Source organism: Candoia aspera, chromosome 11 (genome assembly GCF_035149785.1).
Source record: "Candoia aspera isolate rCanAsp1 chromosome 11, rCanAsp1.hap2, whole genome shotgun sequence".
NCBI classification, from domain to species: domain Eukaryota; kingdom Metazoa; phylum Chordata; class Lepidosauria; order Squamata; family Boidae; genus Candoia; species Candoia aspera.
The window spans coordinates 20,094,660-20,107,419 of record NC_086163.1 but is presented as its reverse complement, the minus strand read 5'-3'; the positions used below and the strand labels follow the sequence as shown (position 1 = coordinate 20,107,419).

The 12,760-nt window shown below is 39.7% G+C and overlaps 1 protein-coding gene across 6 annotated transcripts in view; it reads right to left on the bottom strand.

Annotated features, from left to right (window-relative positions):
* The window catches only part of FTO (FTO alpha-ketoglutarate dependent dioxygenase), a 189,915-nt gene that overhangs the window by 153,828 nt on the left and 23,327 nt on the right, over window positions 1-12,760 (bottom strand). For 5 of the 6 annotated variants that reach the window (XM_063312839.1, XM_063312843.1, XM_063312842.1 and 2 more), the window contains exon 2: window positions 2,389-2,466. The exons of the other annotated variant lie outside the window; for it this stretch is intronic. In XM_063312839.1, coding sequence (XP_063168909.1) covers window positions 2,389-2,466 — 78 coding nt within the window. The remainder of the gene's footprint in view (window positions 1-2,388; window positions 2,467-12,760) is intronic. 6 annotated transcript variants of the gene reach the window in all.

Genomic DNA, 12,760 nt, shown 5'->3' with positions numbered 1-12,760 from the left:
TTTTTTTAGAAAAGAGGAAATGGAAACACATTTCTAACACATCATCTGAGAATACTTCTTTCATTCTCTAGCCAGGCATCCTGCTTTGTCCTACATAAGGAAAACATTAAGAGATCAGAAGACAAAGAAAGGTTGAGAGAAAAGGAGAGAAAGAAAAAGAGAAAGAAAACACACCACAGAGCCCGTACTGGACATTTTTACTGATTGAAGGAACAAAAATCATGTCACTTCTGCTGTATCTCTGACAGCTAATATTAAAGGTCATCCCATTTTTCGCACAGATCAAAGCAGCCCTAAATGGATGCTGCCAAAAAAAGCATACAAAAGCTTTCAGGCTTAATTTTTTAACATGCCCATCATCCCAGAACAAAATTTAACACGCCCAGAGCAACCTAAGGTCAGGCTATATATTTTTAGCTGTCTACAAATCATACACAGCCTCTGTGTTGTGCGGTTTTGTTTTGTTTTTAAGTCAAGATAACCTTGTCACTTAAGTGACAACAGCAACCACAAACTCTGCCAAGTCATCGTTGGCAAAATAAGATGGTACTCCAGTTCTCTATTGGGCGATAACAACATTAGGATCAAGAAATCTACAAATTTCTAAAAGGCAACCTTCCCAGTTTGGATGTCCAGTCTGGTGACCTGGTGACCTCTACCTACACTGAGACCAACTCTTAGAAAGATGATCAAGAATTCTGAGTATAACAATTTTAATATATCTGGAGGGGCTGGCTTGGAAAAGACTGTTCCATAATATTACATTGTTATATGTCACAGTATATTGATACTGATATTATTATTATTATTCCGTTTTTGATACTGATATTACTATTATTATTATTCCGTTTTTGGTGTCTCACATGGATGCTCTACTAAATGCTTTTATCCATTCCTAGAAAACTATGATTTCATCACTCCAAATGCCAGCCCTGTTGCTTGTTTTTTTTCGCTCAGAGAAAAGTTTTAGAACTGATTCACACTTTGGCTTAACCAATGAATAAGCCACAACTACCTGGATTCACTTGTCATGCAAAACCATAATATGCTGTTTTGCTTTGGTTTTGTGTTGTGTGAGCACAGCAATGATTTCTTAAATAATTCTCTTTGTAGTCTTTCCAGTACTTTCCTTAGCACTTTATTGTTGTCAAATTTAAAGAGTCCAACAGAAGAGAATTTAAGAGTATATTATAGAGAATATATAAAGTATAGAGAGTATATAAAGAGAATTTAAGGAGTATATTATAAGGTAACCTATAAATATTGGTAATACCACAACCACAGAAGGCTTCCTGACACTCCCAACCTGCTACCCTCTAAATATGTTGAAAGAGTAACTCCCCAAATACTCAACAAATTTGACGTTCTTAAGAATATCAAATTGGTGGAAATACTCCACAATTTCAGGCTGGGGTCTTTCCAATCCTATCTCAATAACCTTGAGATCTTTTGTAGGTAAAGCATACCGTCTAAATCTGAATTACATAACTTTTCTTGACAGATGCTAAGTGATAAATTTTCAAATGCTGTAAAAAAGTAACACTCTTCCATCAATCTTTAGAAAGAAAAAGGCAGAAAGAAAAGGCTCTTTCCTTCCTGAAACAGTGGGGGGAAAGGTGGGGGCCACTAAAAATGCATCTTTCGACCACATGTCAACATAAGAAAAGTTGACATGGCTATAACGTAGGAACTCCTGCTGTAGCTGTTCAAACCAAGAAAAAGGTTCATTTTTATGTCTTTCATTCAGTATGCTCCAACTTAATTGGATAGAACTTAGCCACGTTTTTCCATGTGTTTCACATTTGGCCAAAGTGTTGCTGAAGAAAAAGTTTGCACACTTTTCCATTTCTTCAATAACCCCTCCTTCTTTCTACCAGTATGGATTTATGCCTACTCATATTCTTCTCTGGCTCAGCTTTCTTGTCTTACTAGGAGTGTGAGACAGAGACATTTATCCAGACCAAGTCATACTCTCCTGAATCATGTCCCCTTCTCATCAAACTCACCTACATAATTGAGACATAATCTAGACTCATATACCAGTATTTGCAGAAGGGACAGCAGGAAAGGCATAGATCCAGAAGCCACAGACTTCAGGTGGGGGGAAACACATTAGTGAATCTACTTTGCAAACAAAGGGAAAATGAAACAAAGGCACCAATGTTGGCTTTACATTAAACCATGCATTAAAACTAAATCACCTTTCATTTTTCTCCTTTAACCCACTGAGGATACTCATTTAATTGGTTTGAGTTTGGAGGTTTCCTCCTGTTCTCTCTAAGTAGTGATCTGAAGTATTCAAGAATGGGATGTAAAAAGACAGAAGGGACAAACAAATACATTGTTAAGGTTTCTCAAGACACGTCACACTGATCTTTTGAGCATTACCAGTTGGTAGAAGCCATCATCTTTTGGCGTCAGATATGGAAGGCAGTTCTCTCCAAGTTCATCCAGAAGTTTTCGTTTCTAAAAGTGCAAGAACAATTATTCTATGGTGAGTAATATTCAAATTCCTATTAAAAGCTCTCCAGATTTTTCTCCCAAAAAATATGTAAACACAACAAATCAATAGCGCATTCAAAATGTGAATAGACAGAAGAACAAATATACAAAAGTAAAATACACACACAGCAGTAGCATGTGCTTTGAGAGTAAATAGAAATACTGTGATTTAAGATATTTATGCAATTGCAATAAATCTATTCCATCTGTGACTGGTCTAGTTCTACTGTATCCCCAACTAAAAAAGGCTTGCAATGAATATTTAAGGTATGATAAAATGCCCTTGGTATCTTGTTTGCCATTGCGTTTCTTCTGGGATGACAGCCTTTCTCCTATCCAAGGACTAATCCTGCTTCTCAGCTTTTTGGGATCAGCCAAATCAGCTAGGTACTTTTGGCTAGGCTGATCTCTGCTCATTCACTCAGAAGCAAGTTCCATTATTCCAATGGGGCAAACTCTCAGAGAACTTTGGTGGGAGCAGAGTGGGGTGGGGTGTTGAGAGAAGAAGAAGAATAAATTGTTATTCAAAAGAAAGAATGAAAAATCAAGCTTAAAGCAAAAGATGCAACGCAGTTCATCCCTACTTACATCTCTGGGCTGTTCCATGTTCCTCTCTTATCTTTATTTTCTGCATCATGTTACAGGACTGATGGATTTTTAAACTTTACTGCAGTGAGGGAAAAGGCATTTCTCAGCTTGAGTCATTTGCCTGAAAACCTGACCGAGGCTTAATGTGCTTTTTTTCACACAGTCGGGCAGCTCTGACCATCAGAGAAAAAGACAAAAAACAATTAGGAGCAAAAGCTCTCGTCTTTTTGCTCCAATCCATGTAGCCTTTGCCTTGTGCGGATTGAGAATTTTATACTCAGAGAAATCTTATTCGGGGCTATTTTCATGCCAGCCAGATTGTCTTCACCAGCAGAATTCAATATCATAATGGAGTAAAACCAGGAATGGGAAACCCAGGGAAGTGATATCAGAGAAGACCAACAGTGTAGACCTGAACTGGGAGTAAGGCATAAAGGCCTCCAACAAGCTTCACAAATTGCCCCAAGCCATGGCTTGTTTAGTGAATAAGCAATTATTGGATGAGTTTATTGGTCAGAGAGAAAGGTGAAGAACTGATCGAAAAGCAGAAAATCATCACTGTCATCGAAACCTAAAATATGTCTTACAAACCAAAATGATTAGATTTATACAACCGCCTAAGCAAAGACCAAATTCCCCATGACATAGTCCAAGGCAAAGTCAAGACACAAAATTGTTGAAAACTCGTGATCTAATCCAGCCTCAACAGCAGCTCCGTAATTCTAAGCAGACTGACAATCACCACCATAAAATGTATAAAATAAACATGAAATCTCCAAGTTTACAGATTACAGTTTTTTGAGCAGACCCCTTATAAAGCAGACCTGAAGACATTGACAGAAGCAAGCAGAATTTAATTTCCTATTATTAGTAGGCAACAGAGTCATTAATGACTGGTGTAGTTCTTAAATAAATTTCTTCATAGAACAAGAAGATGTATTATCATTAGTAATGGCATTAAACTCCCAGAAATGATTAGCTTGGCCTTGCTATGTTTGGGAGGGAGGGAGGGAGGGAGGGAGGGAGGGAGGGAAGGAAGGAAGGAAGGAAGGAAGGAAGGAAGGAAGGAAGTTGAGAGGGAGGGAGGGAGAAAGGAAGGACGTTGAGCGGGAGGGAGGGAGGAAGGAAGGAAGGGAGGGAGGAAGTTGAGAGGGAGGGAGGGAGGAAGGAAGGAAGGAAGTTGAGAGGGAGGGAGGGAGGAAGGAAGTTGAGAGGGAGGGAGGGAGGAAGGAAGGAAGGAAGTTGAGCGAGCGGGAGGGAGGAAGGAAGAGAGGGAGGAAGTTGAGAGGGAGGGAGGGAGGGAGGAAGGACGTTGAGCGAGCGGGAGGGAGGGAGGGAGGGAGGAAGGAAGGGAGGGAGGAAGTTGAGAGGGAGGGAGGGAGGAAGGACGTTGAGAGGGAGGGAGGGAGGGAGTTGAGAAGGAAGGAAGGAAGGAAGTTGAGAGGGAGGGAGGGAGAAAGGAAGGACGTTGAGCGGGAGGGAGGGAGGGAGGGAGGAAGGGAGGGAGGAAGTTGAGAGGGAGGGAGGGAGAAAGGAAGGAAGTTGAGCGGGAGGGAGGAAGGAAGGGAGGGAGGGAGGAAGTTGAGAGGGAGGGAGGGAGGGAGGGAGGGAGGAAGGAAGTTGAGAGGGAGGGAGGGAGGGAGGGAGGGAGGAAGGAAGTTGAGAGGGAGGGAGGAAGGAAGGAAGTTGAGAGGGAGGGAGTTGAGAAGGAAGGAAGGAAGGAAGGAAGGAAGGAAGGAAGGAAGGAAGGAAGGAAGGAAGGAAGGAAGGAAGGAAGGAAGGAAGGGCTGGTTCAGAAGGGGCTATTTTTATGTTTGTACAATAAAAGAGTATTGAACTGGTAGAGTGAGGATATTTCACAAGTGCAGGGTAGCAATATATACTGACAATTTCTTTGTCAAATGTTAAGCTCTTGGCATTATAATGCACTCTGGAGTGGAAGTAATACCAGCTCACGTATGATTGTCAGATCTGACTAAGCGGGTGCTCTCCTGCTTGATGTGCAAACAAATACACACACAGCTGGGTAGTGTAACACACAGCTCTTCTCATATGCAGGGAGCTGTCACACATGTGTCAAATACATCAAGCCACTTGCAGATTCCACCAAAATAAAACAAAAAGGGGGGTGTTGTCTGGGGGAGAGGGAGGCTGCTTTGCCAACTGGTCGGTTGATGGCGTGTCTATGTGCATGCAATGTGCACGTATACACACGTTTGCAAAAATCTCAACGGATAAAGAGCGTTCAGAAACAGAAAGTAATTCCCAGACGGAAATAAATGCAGTGCAGATTTTAAAATGTGTGTTTAATGGGGTTAAGAATGGCCTTGTCCGAATAAAAATACTCAACCATGTTTGTTTTTAACCATTTTTTTTTCACCTGCTCCTCCTGCCAGTCCTACTTTTTTCATGTGTGTGTGTGTCTTAATTATGTACTAATCATTTGTTCCAGTTCTATGTCAAGAATGAACATAAAATGGAAAATAAGAATAGAAAAGCTAACTGCTTATTGTTTGGCACGATGTGTGCTTGCAGTCGCTGTTGACATCATTTAGGCATTCTTCTAAGGGTGTGCACAAAATGAAAATAATTTTTGTTTTAATCCTAGAACAAAACAACCCCAGTCAAAACTCAAAATGATATGAGTGTTCCGTGTTCCAAATGAACCAAGTGTTTTGTGTTCTGGGCCCTAGGAAATATAATAATAAAAACAAACCTTTTGCTCCCTTGTTCTCCTCAGCAGAGCCACAAGAGTAAAGGAGGTAGACAGAGTGAAAGAGGAACAAGTAGTTCATCTTACTGCTACCAGCTATTCAACTTGCAGAAATAATTGCTAAAGGGATGATGTTTAAAATAATGATGTCTGCAATTGCCCATACTAACTAGAGATTCTGGAAAATGCAGTCCAATGTATCTGGAAGAAACCGAGTTTAAGAAACATGGACTGAATGGATTTTGGTCAAAGAGATTTTATTCTAATATTCTGGAAAGAGTACTGTAGAGAATTCAATATAAACAACAGGGCACCATTTTGGGGGGCTGGGTACTTCAAAAATGAACTCAAATTACATTGCAAATATTAGCCCAACAAATGAAAATATGTATGAGTCATTATGTGTTGATCTACAGACAACAAGAAGTAACTCTGTTAATGGGCAACTTCAGGATTTCGCTTTTCCCCAGGAGGGCCTGCTTTATTTGAGAACCAAAAAGCATCTATTTATTTCACTCAGGAGCTAGAAATCCTGCTGGCATCCAAGTGTTTCTTTTTCTTTCCTCTTCCTCCTAATTGTCAAGACTATACAACACAGATGTTGCATATAGCCCTGTCTGCTTGCCAGCATTTGAAATGGATGACTACCCTTCACCTGTGTCAACACAAACTTAATTGAAAGCCAAAAATAAGGTACTGTAGGGATTCCTCCAAAGGGAACATGGTAGCCCATTGGGATCTCAAAAGCATTTATGACAAATAATGCTTTCAACTGTGAAGAATTTGTTCTTTGGGCAAAAGGCAGAAATTTTTTATTCTCAAGTTCCTACAAAGCACAGTGATGGGGAATAAATATGGGGAGCTACTCTATACCATACATATACCATCTGATTCAATATTCATGTAGGCCACTAGGGTTTACTTCAGTCTTGCTCAACATGGTGTATCAGTTGTACTATGGCTGTAACTCCCCAAATTCCCAATTTTTATCTGCCATGGTGACCTGATAATTTTGGAAGTTGTCATTCCAGGACACCTGAAGGCTACCACATTGGAGTAGACTGTTTTAGAAGTCTGGTTAGCATCTTTCCAAGGATACAGACAGGAGTATCTCTCATGTCAACCAAGAGACAGAAGTATCTTCTGCATGTGATAGATCTAAGGACCTGCTGATGAACACTATACACAATCATAATTTTTCAGCATTCTTGATTCATTTAGAAGTTACATTAGACAAGGCTGGGTAACTTTTCATGGCCAAAAGCCCAAATGGGTGGAGTGATGTCGCAAGATGGAAGGAACCAATCATGCATATGAGCACAACAGGGATTTTCCATGTTTTCCTGTATTTGAGAGAAGGTTCTTTGTACGCTCACACATTGAGAGGTGTTATGACTATTTTGGCACTTCCTCTATAATTTTCATGTATTTCCCATCTCAAAATGACAGAAACTCTTGACATCAGTTTTCAGGAAGCATGGTCAGAAGCCTTTCTGGATACTGCAAAAATGAGTGGACATCATAAAAACATGTGACTGCACAACCCTCCCTAAGAACTATGCCTGCAATCAAAAATGCAATACCAAATTTGTGGTGACATCTAGCAAATCCCATACCGTAACTGTTGTATCTCCCTGTCTTTTACACATCCCCAATTACCAGTGATACAAGAAAGTGTGGCAGAGGCAAATGTGATTAGCACAACTGGGATTGCATGAAATAAATCATTCATTAGTCAAATGACTGATCAGTGACTAAAGCAATAATAGTTTCTGGAAAAGGTGGGACATGTTTACTTTGTCTATAAAAAATGCATTTGCCCCACCTGATAAGAATCAAAGAGACACATTCCATCATCCCTTCTCAGAGTAATTCAACAGACTATCTGTGGTTTTCAAGAGTACTTAACCTAGAGCATATTTTCCAGATTAACAGACGGACCATGGTCACAGGACCAAAGTGTTGGGCACCCTTTCCTGCTTGTCTGCAATCTTTACAAAGCAACCATACAGGTATACCAATAACAACTGACATCCTCCACAGTTGATTTAAAAAGTGAAGTGCCTCAAGAATTCAATGAATATAAAGCAAATACTATTTTGGAAGCAGACATTGTACTCACATTTTATTTATCTTCACACCAGAGAGTTCCCCAAAGCTAATAAGCTTCACAACTCTGCAGTGATGTCTGCTTTGGCACGACTGCTGATTACTGTAATGAACTTCACATGTAATTTTGTCAGGTTGGGTCTGATATTACTGCCTTGTGTGTACTTTGTGTCTTCCTAGTTTATCCACTCAGTTCTGTAACTATTGGAAATATACTTGCACTGGCTTGTCTGATGGAAAGTCAATCAGGCTAATCATACAAGAACTATTCTACATATTGAAATTCACCCAAGCTTGCAGGGTAAATACATTACTGATTAACTTTTCCTACATCGGTCTGTAAATACCATTCTAGCTGCTAACTTGTTTTGAATGCAAACTTCTCAAGAAGATAGATGGGAAAGGAGATTTCTGCATTGAGCTGGAGGCTGGATACAACGCCCCATCCATACAAATCTGTGAGTCTCACAACTTTCAGGGCTTGAGTTGTTCTCCTTCAGATGGTCTTCTCATACCCTTACCCAAGAAAGATGCCTTGCATAGGATCAAAGTATTGTGAAATTAACAGGACCGCTTCCAGTATGAATGGTCAAATATCATCTGGTGATCTGCAGAGCCAACTCAAGATATTTACTGAATATAAAGGAACTAAAAATAAGGTGGTGGCTTCTCCAACTACATGTTCAAAAGCTTCATTGTTCTAGTAGTTGGACCCAGTCTGGGACGGTCACCAAACCGGATGACAGAAGTCTAACTTAGCAGGCTTAAGTCAAGACACAGGGGGTACACTTCTCTCCTCCAACATCCTGTTGCTTCTTCATACCATCTGCCATCTTAGCTTGCCACTTTGCCTAAAAATAATGGTCCTATAACTCCTGCCTCAGGCTTATTTATTACAGTGCTTGGAAGTCTGTCCAGCGGCCTTCTCCTACAAACTGTTTTAGGTTAGATGAAGAAAGTGTCATCAGAGGAAATAGAAGAGGAAAGTGTTGTCATCAGTTCAATTCCTAGTAGAGGGTTAGAAATCCACAGAAAGATCTAGCTAGTTGCATCTGAAGAGTCCCAAAATAGGATGAAACTGATCATATACTGCCTCCTGGTGAACAGTATAAGTAAAAACACCACACAGGATATACACTGTGTAAAAATAGAGAAATCCCCCCCCCCCCGGCAAGGAAGGGAGATGGGAAACATGTAAAACCTCATATACAGGCATGGGATAGAAATGCCGTCCCAATTGCAGTCGTTAAGCAAGGATGTATCTTTATCCATCTGTTTGGAGAGCTTAAGGGAAAGTGGATTGTATACAGGTAGTCCTCACTTAATGACCACAATTGGGACAGCATTTCAGTTGCTAACGAAGTGGTCATTAAGCAAATCTGACCCAATTTTACAACCTTTTTGCGGCAGTTGTTAAGTGAATCACACGGTGCCCCATTGTTTTAGCTTGCTAGAAGCCAGCCAGAAAGGTCGAAAACAGCAATCAAGTGACCACATGATGCTGCGACAGTCGTAAATGCGAACAGGTTGCCAAGTGCCCAAATCAAGATCACATGACCATGGGGACACCGCGATGGTCGTAAGTGTGAGGACTGGTTGTAGGTCAGTTTTCCCAGCACTGTTGTAAGTCTGAACTACCATTAAACAAATGGTCATTAAGCAAGGATTACCTGTATACCCTTCTAAACACAAGAGAACTCAAAAACATCACTGTTCTCCCCATCTTTGAATGATGTAACTGGGCCAATATAATCAACCATTAAATTAATTTCCACCCTCACCTTTTTCTATGTATAGCAACCCAAAAGGAAACAAAATAAATTTGCCACGCTATCAGAACAAAAGACTAGAATGATAGGGTCTAAAATAAGCAGAATGTAGCATATTAGTCCATTTTGATTTGAGACCTGTCTTCATACATCTCCATATATTATACTACATATTTCCCCAAAGGTCCAGCCTGGTTTTACTTACTCTTTTTACTCCTCCCTTCTATAAATAACTAACCCACTTTCAGGCTTCAACTGAGTCACAAAAGAGCTAAAGGGTAGTCTAATCAAGCATATATGCAATTTCCATGCCTGCTATAACTGAGCAAAGAATTCATTTATTTATTGAAACAGTTTTGCTAGATATGAAAAATATATTAGTGGTATCCTGTCACAGAACCTTGCCTCTGTGATGCTAAGGTCCTTAATTGTTGGATTATAAACAAAGAAAAAAGTTTACCCACACACACAGAGTACTGTGTTAATGAAATGGGATGGCCATGCATATACACCTCTCTCTTACTAGATTCCATATATTTAAAGGGTGCATTTCAAAAAAAGTCCTGCTAGAAAGGAAAAGATATTAGCTGTAGGGTGTGGAAATAAAGAATTTTGTTAAGCCTCCTCTGATCCTGGGGAAGATTTTGCCCTTTAGGAATCTCAGTTGTTATGAACTAACAAGAAATTCCTAAACCTACATCAAGCCAAATTTATTTGATTGATTTTCTCAGTAACATACCTATCCTCCAACATCAACATTACAAAACTTAATTGCATTAATAATGATCAGATGCTTCATTTCCACCACAGGAGTTCCATTCTCCCCACTGCAGTGCTTACTCTGATACCGAATCCCTCATCCAAATGGAAAGCCACCTGCATTCATGATAAATCATCCCAAAATGTTTGCAAACTCCAGTAACATATTGGTATGTCTGGCACCTGGGTGATAATGTTCAACCTTTGGGGTTAAAACCTGAACTCTTGGCAATGTCATTTGCATTTATCTTCTACTAAAATGGAAAAAGAAACCTCCTTAGAACATCCCCAAAGTTCATTCTGATTCCATAAAGAAAATGAATCAGATTCCATAAATTCTTTACAATTTTTAAAAGCCTATTTGTCTCATGGTGCCGTTTTTACAAAGCCACCTTTCATGATTGTTCTGAAGACTGAACAGTAGTCTAAGAAAAGGTGCTAAGTGCTTCTGCATCTGTCCACACCATTGGCTAAAGAGAAGATCAATAAGCAGCCAGAGCATTAAATTCCACATATACTAGCTGTCAGGCCCATTACATAGTACTTGAACATCTTCATAGGCAGTTACAAAACGGTAAGTTTTTCACCTCTCACCACCATGAAGCGCAATGTGAGATCACCCATGATTCATCCATCATGAATTAGATCAACGAACACATAACTTCATTTAGATAACTACATATTATGTTTTTTTTCTTTTCAGAAGAGAGAAGAAGAGCATGATTTATCCCTTCCTTTTTTAAATCTGGTTAAGACAACTCTGTTTTCTATTTTCTATCAATAAGCCTGTGAACCAACATCATAATGGTTCACTACAAGAATATGCATTGGGTTTTGTTTATGTCAAATTGTCTATTCCTGATACTGCATCCAAATTCCTTGGAAATATGGAACTGGGAACACAGAAGCCCAGACCAACAATGTCACTTTCTTTCTTTCATAACTGAGTGAGACTCCCTACCTATTTATTTTAACAAAGGTATGAACTGGCACAGATTCCTCAATGGAAAAGTGATTTTATAGCATCTGACACTGAAACTATTCTCAGAATGATTGCACCCTTCCTTCTACTCAACAAATCTACCTATTTTGACTTCTTTTCACCTCTTCTTAACTACATGAACTATCTCCAATGTTGTGAATATAAATACACTGCAGTTTCTCCACACTCCTCTTTTCCTTCTAGCTAAGAACTTCCACGTTTGGCCCTAAGTTCAAGAGAAACCTTAATTTTATACAGGTATTTTCAAATGGGGGATTTTGGAACAAACCAGCAGCAGTTTCCAACCCACAAGGCTGAATGAAAACAAGAGGTCTTATGTCCTAATAAGTTAGAAACCTTTAGAGAAAAATAGGAATCCAGTTGTGTGTGACAAGAGGTGACCACATATCAGGCCTGAGTCTCAAAACAAATCTAAGCAATATACTCATTTTGCAATTCTATGTCCCCCTTTTTGGGCCACTAAAAGAAGGCCTGGAATGTTGGTTAAAAAGAAAAACTTGACGCAGGACAAGCCAAAGTTGGCTGTCTTTTATTGCAAAGAATGGTCTACTTTCTATTGCAAAAAAATATATTCAAAAAGTTGTTGCCGCTCCAGAAAACCAGAGAGGGCTCCAAGAGTTAAAAAGACAATGGGCTATTGATTTATTATGCAATAGGTAGGGAACTACAGAGGCTAAACTGAGACGCATTCCACCGAACAAAGGAGTCACTTTTCTTCATCAACAGTAATTTGCCTGAAGAATATTTGCATTGTTAGGAAACATCTTAGGCCTGATTGCTTTCTTTGGACTATCGATCATGCTAATTGATTAAATTGGTAGAAAAATAAGTTTTTTCCTGGAGAGGAAGGACACCCTTCCTTTTCAACCGTCTGAGTTCAATCATCGAGAGAAGGCCTTGTTTATTTGACCCACTGTCTGTGGCATCCCCAGGGCTGGGTGCACATGATAATAAGGACCAAACTATATTGCATTGGCTAAACCCCAAACAAAATATATGAATAACATAGGAGAGGTAACAAACAAAATCAGAACAATTAAAATAGGTATCACTTGTCTGTTAAAATTACATAGGCTATACGCTTGAAGACTTGAATAAATGAAGAGGCCTTTGGAGCTGAAAAAGCACTAGTTTTTGCACCAATCAGCTGAATTCAGGAGTGAGCAACTTGTGAGCTCATGGTCACCTGCACCTGAGAAAAGGAGTAACTTGCTCTGGAGGGGCCTCACACTCCCATTCCTACCCTTCCAATCTCCTCCAAATGGTTGAAAAAAGGGCCTCCAGAATTTACCTTCTTCAAGTGATGATAGCACATCA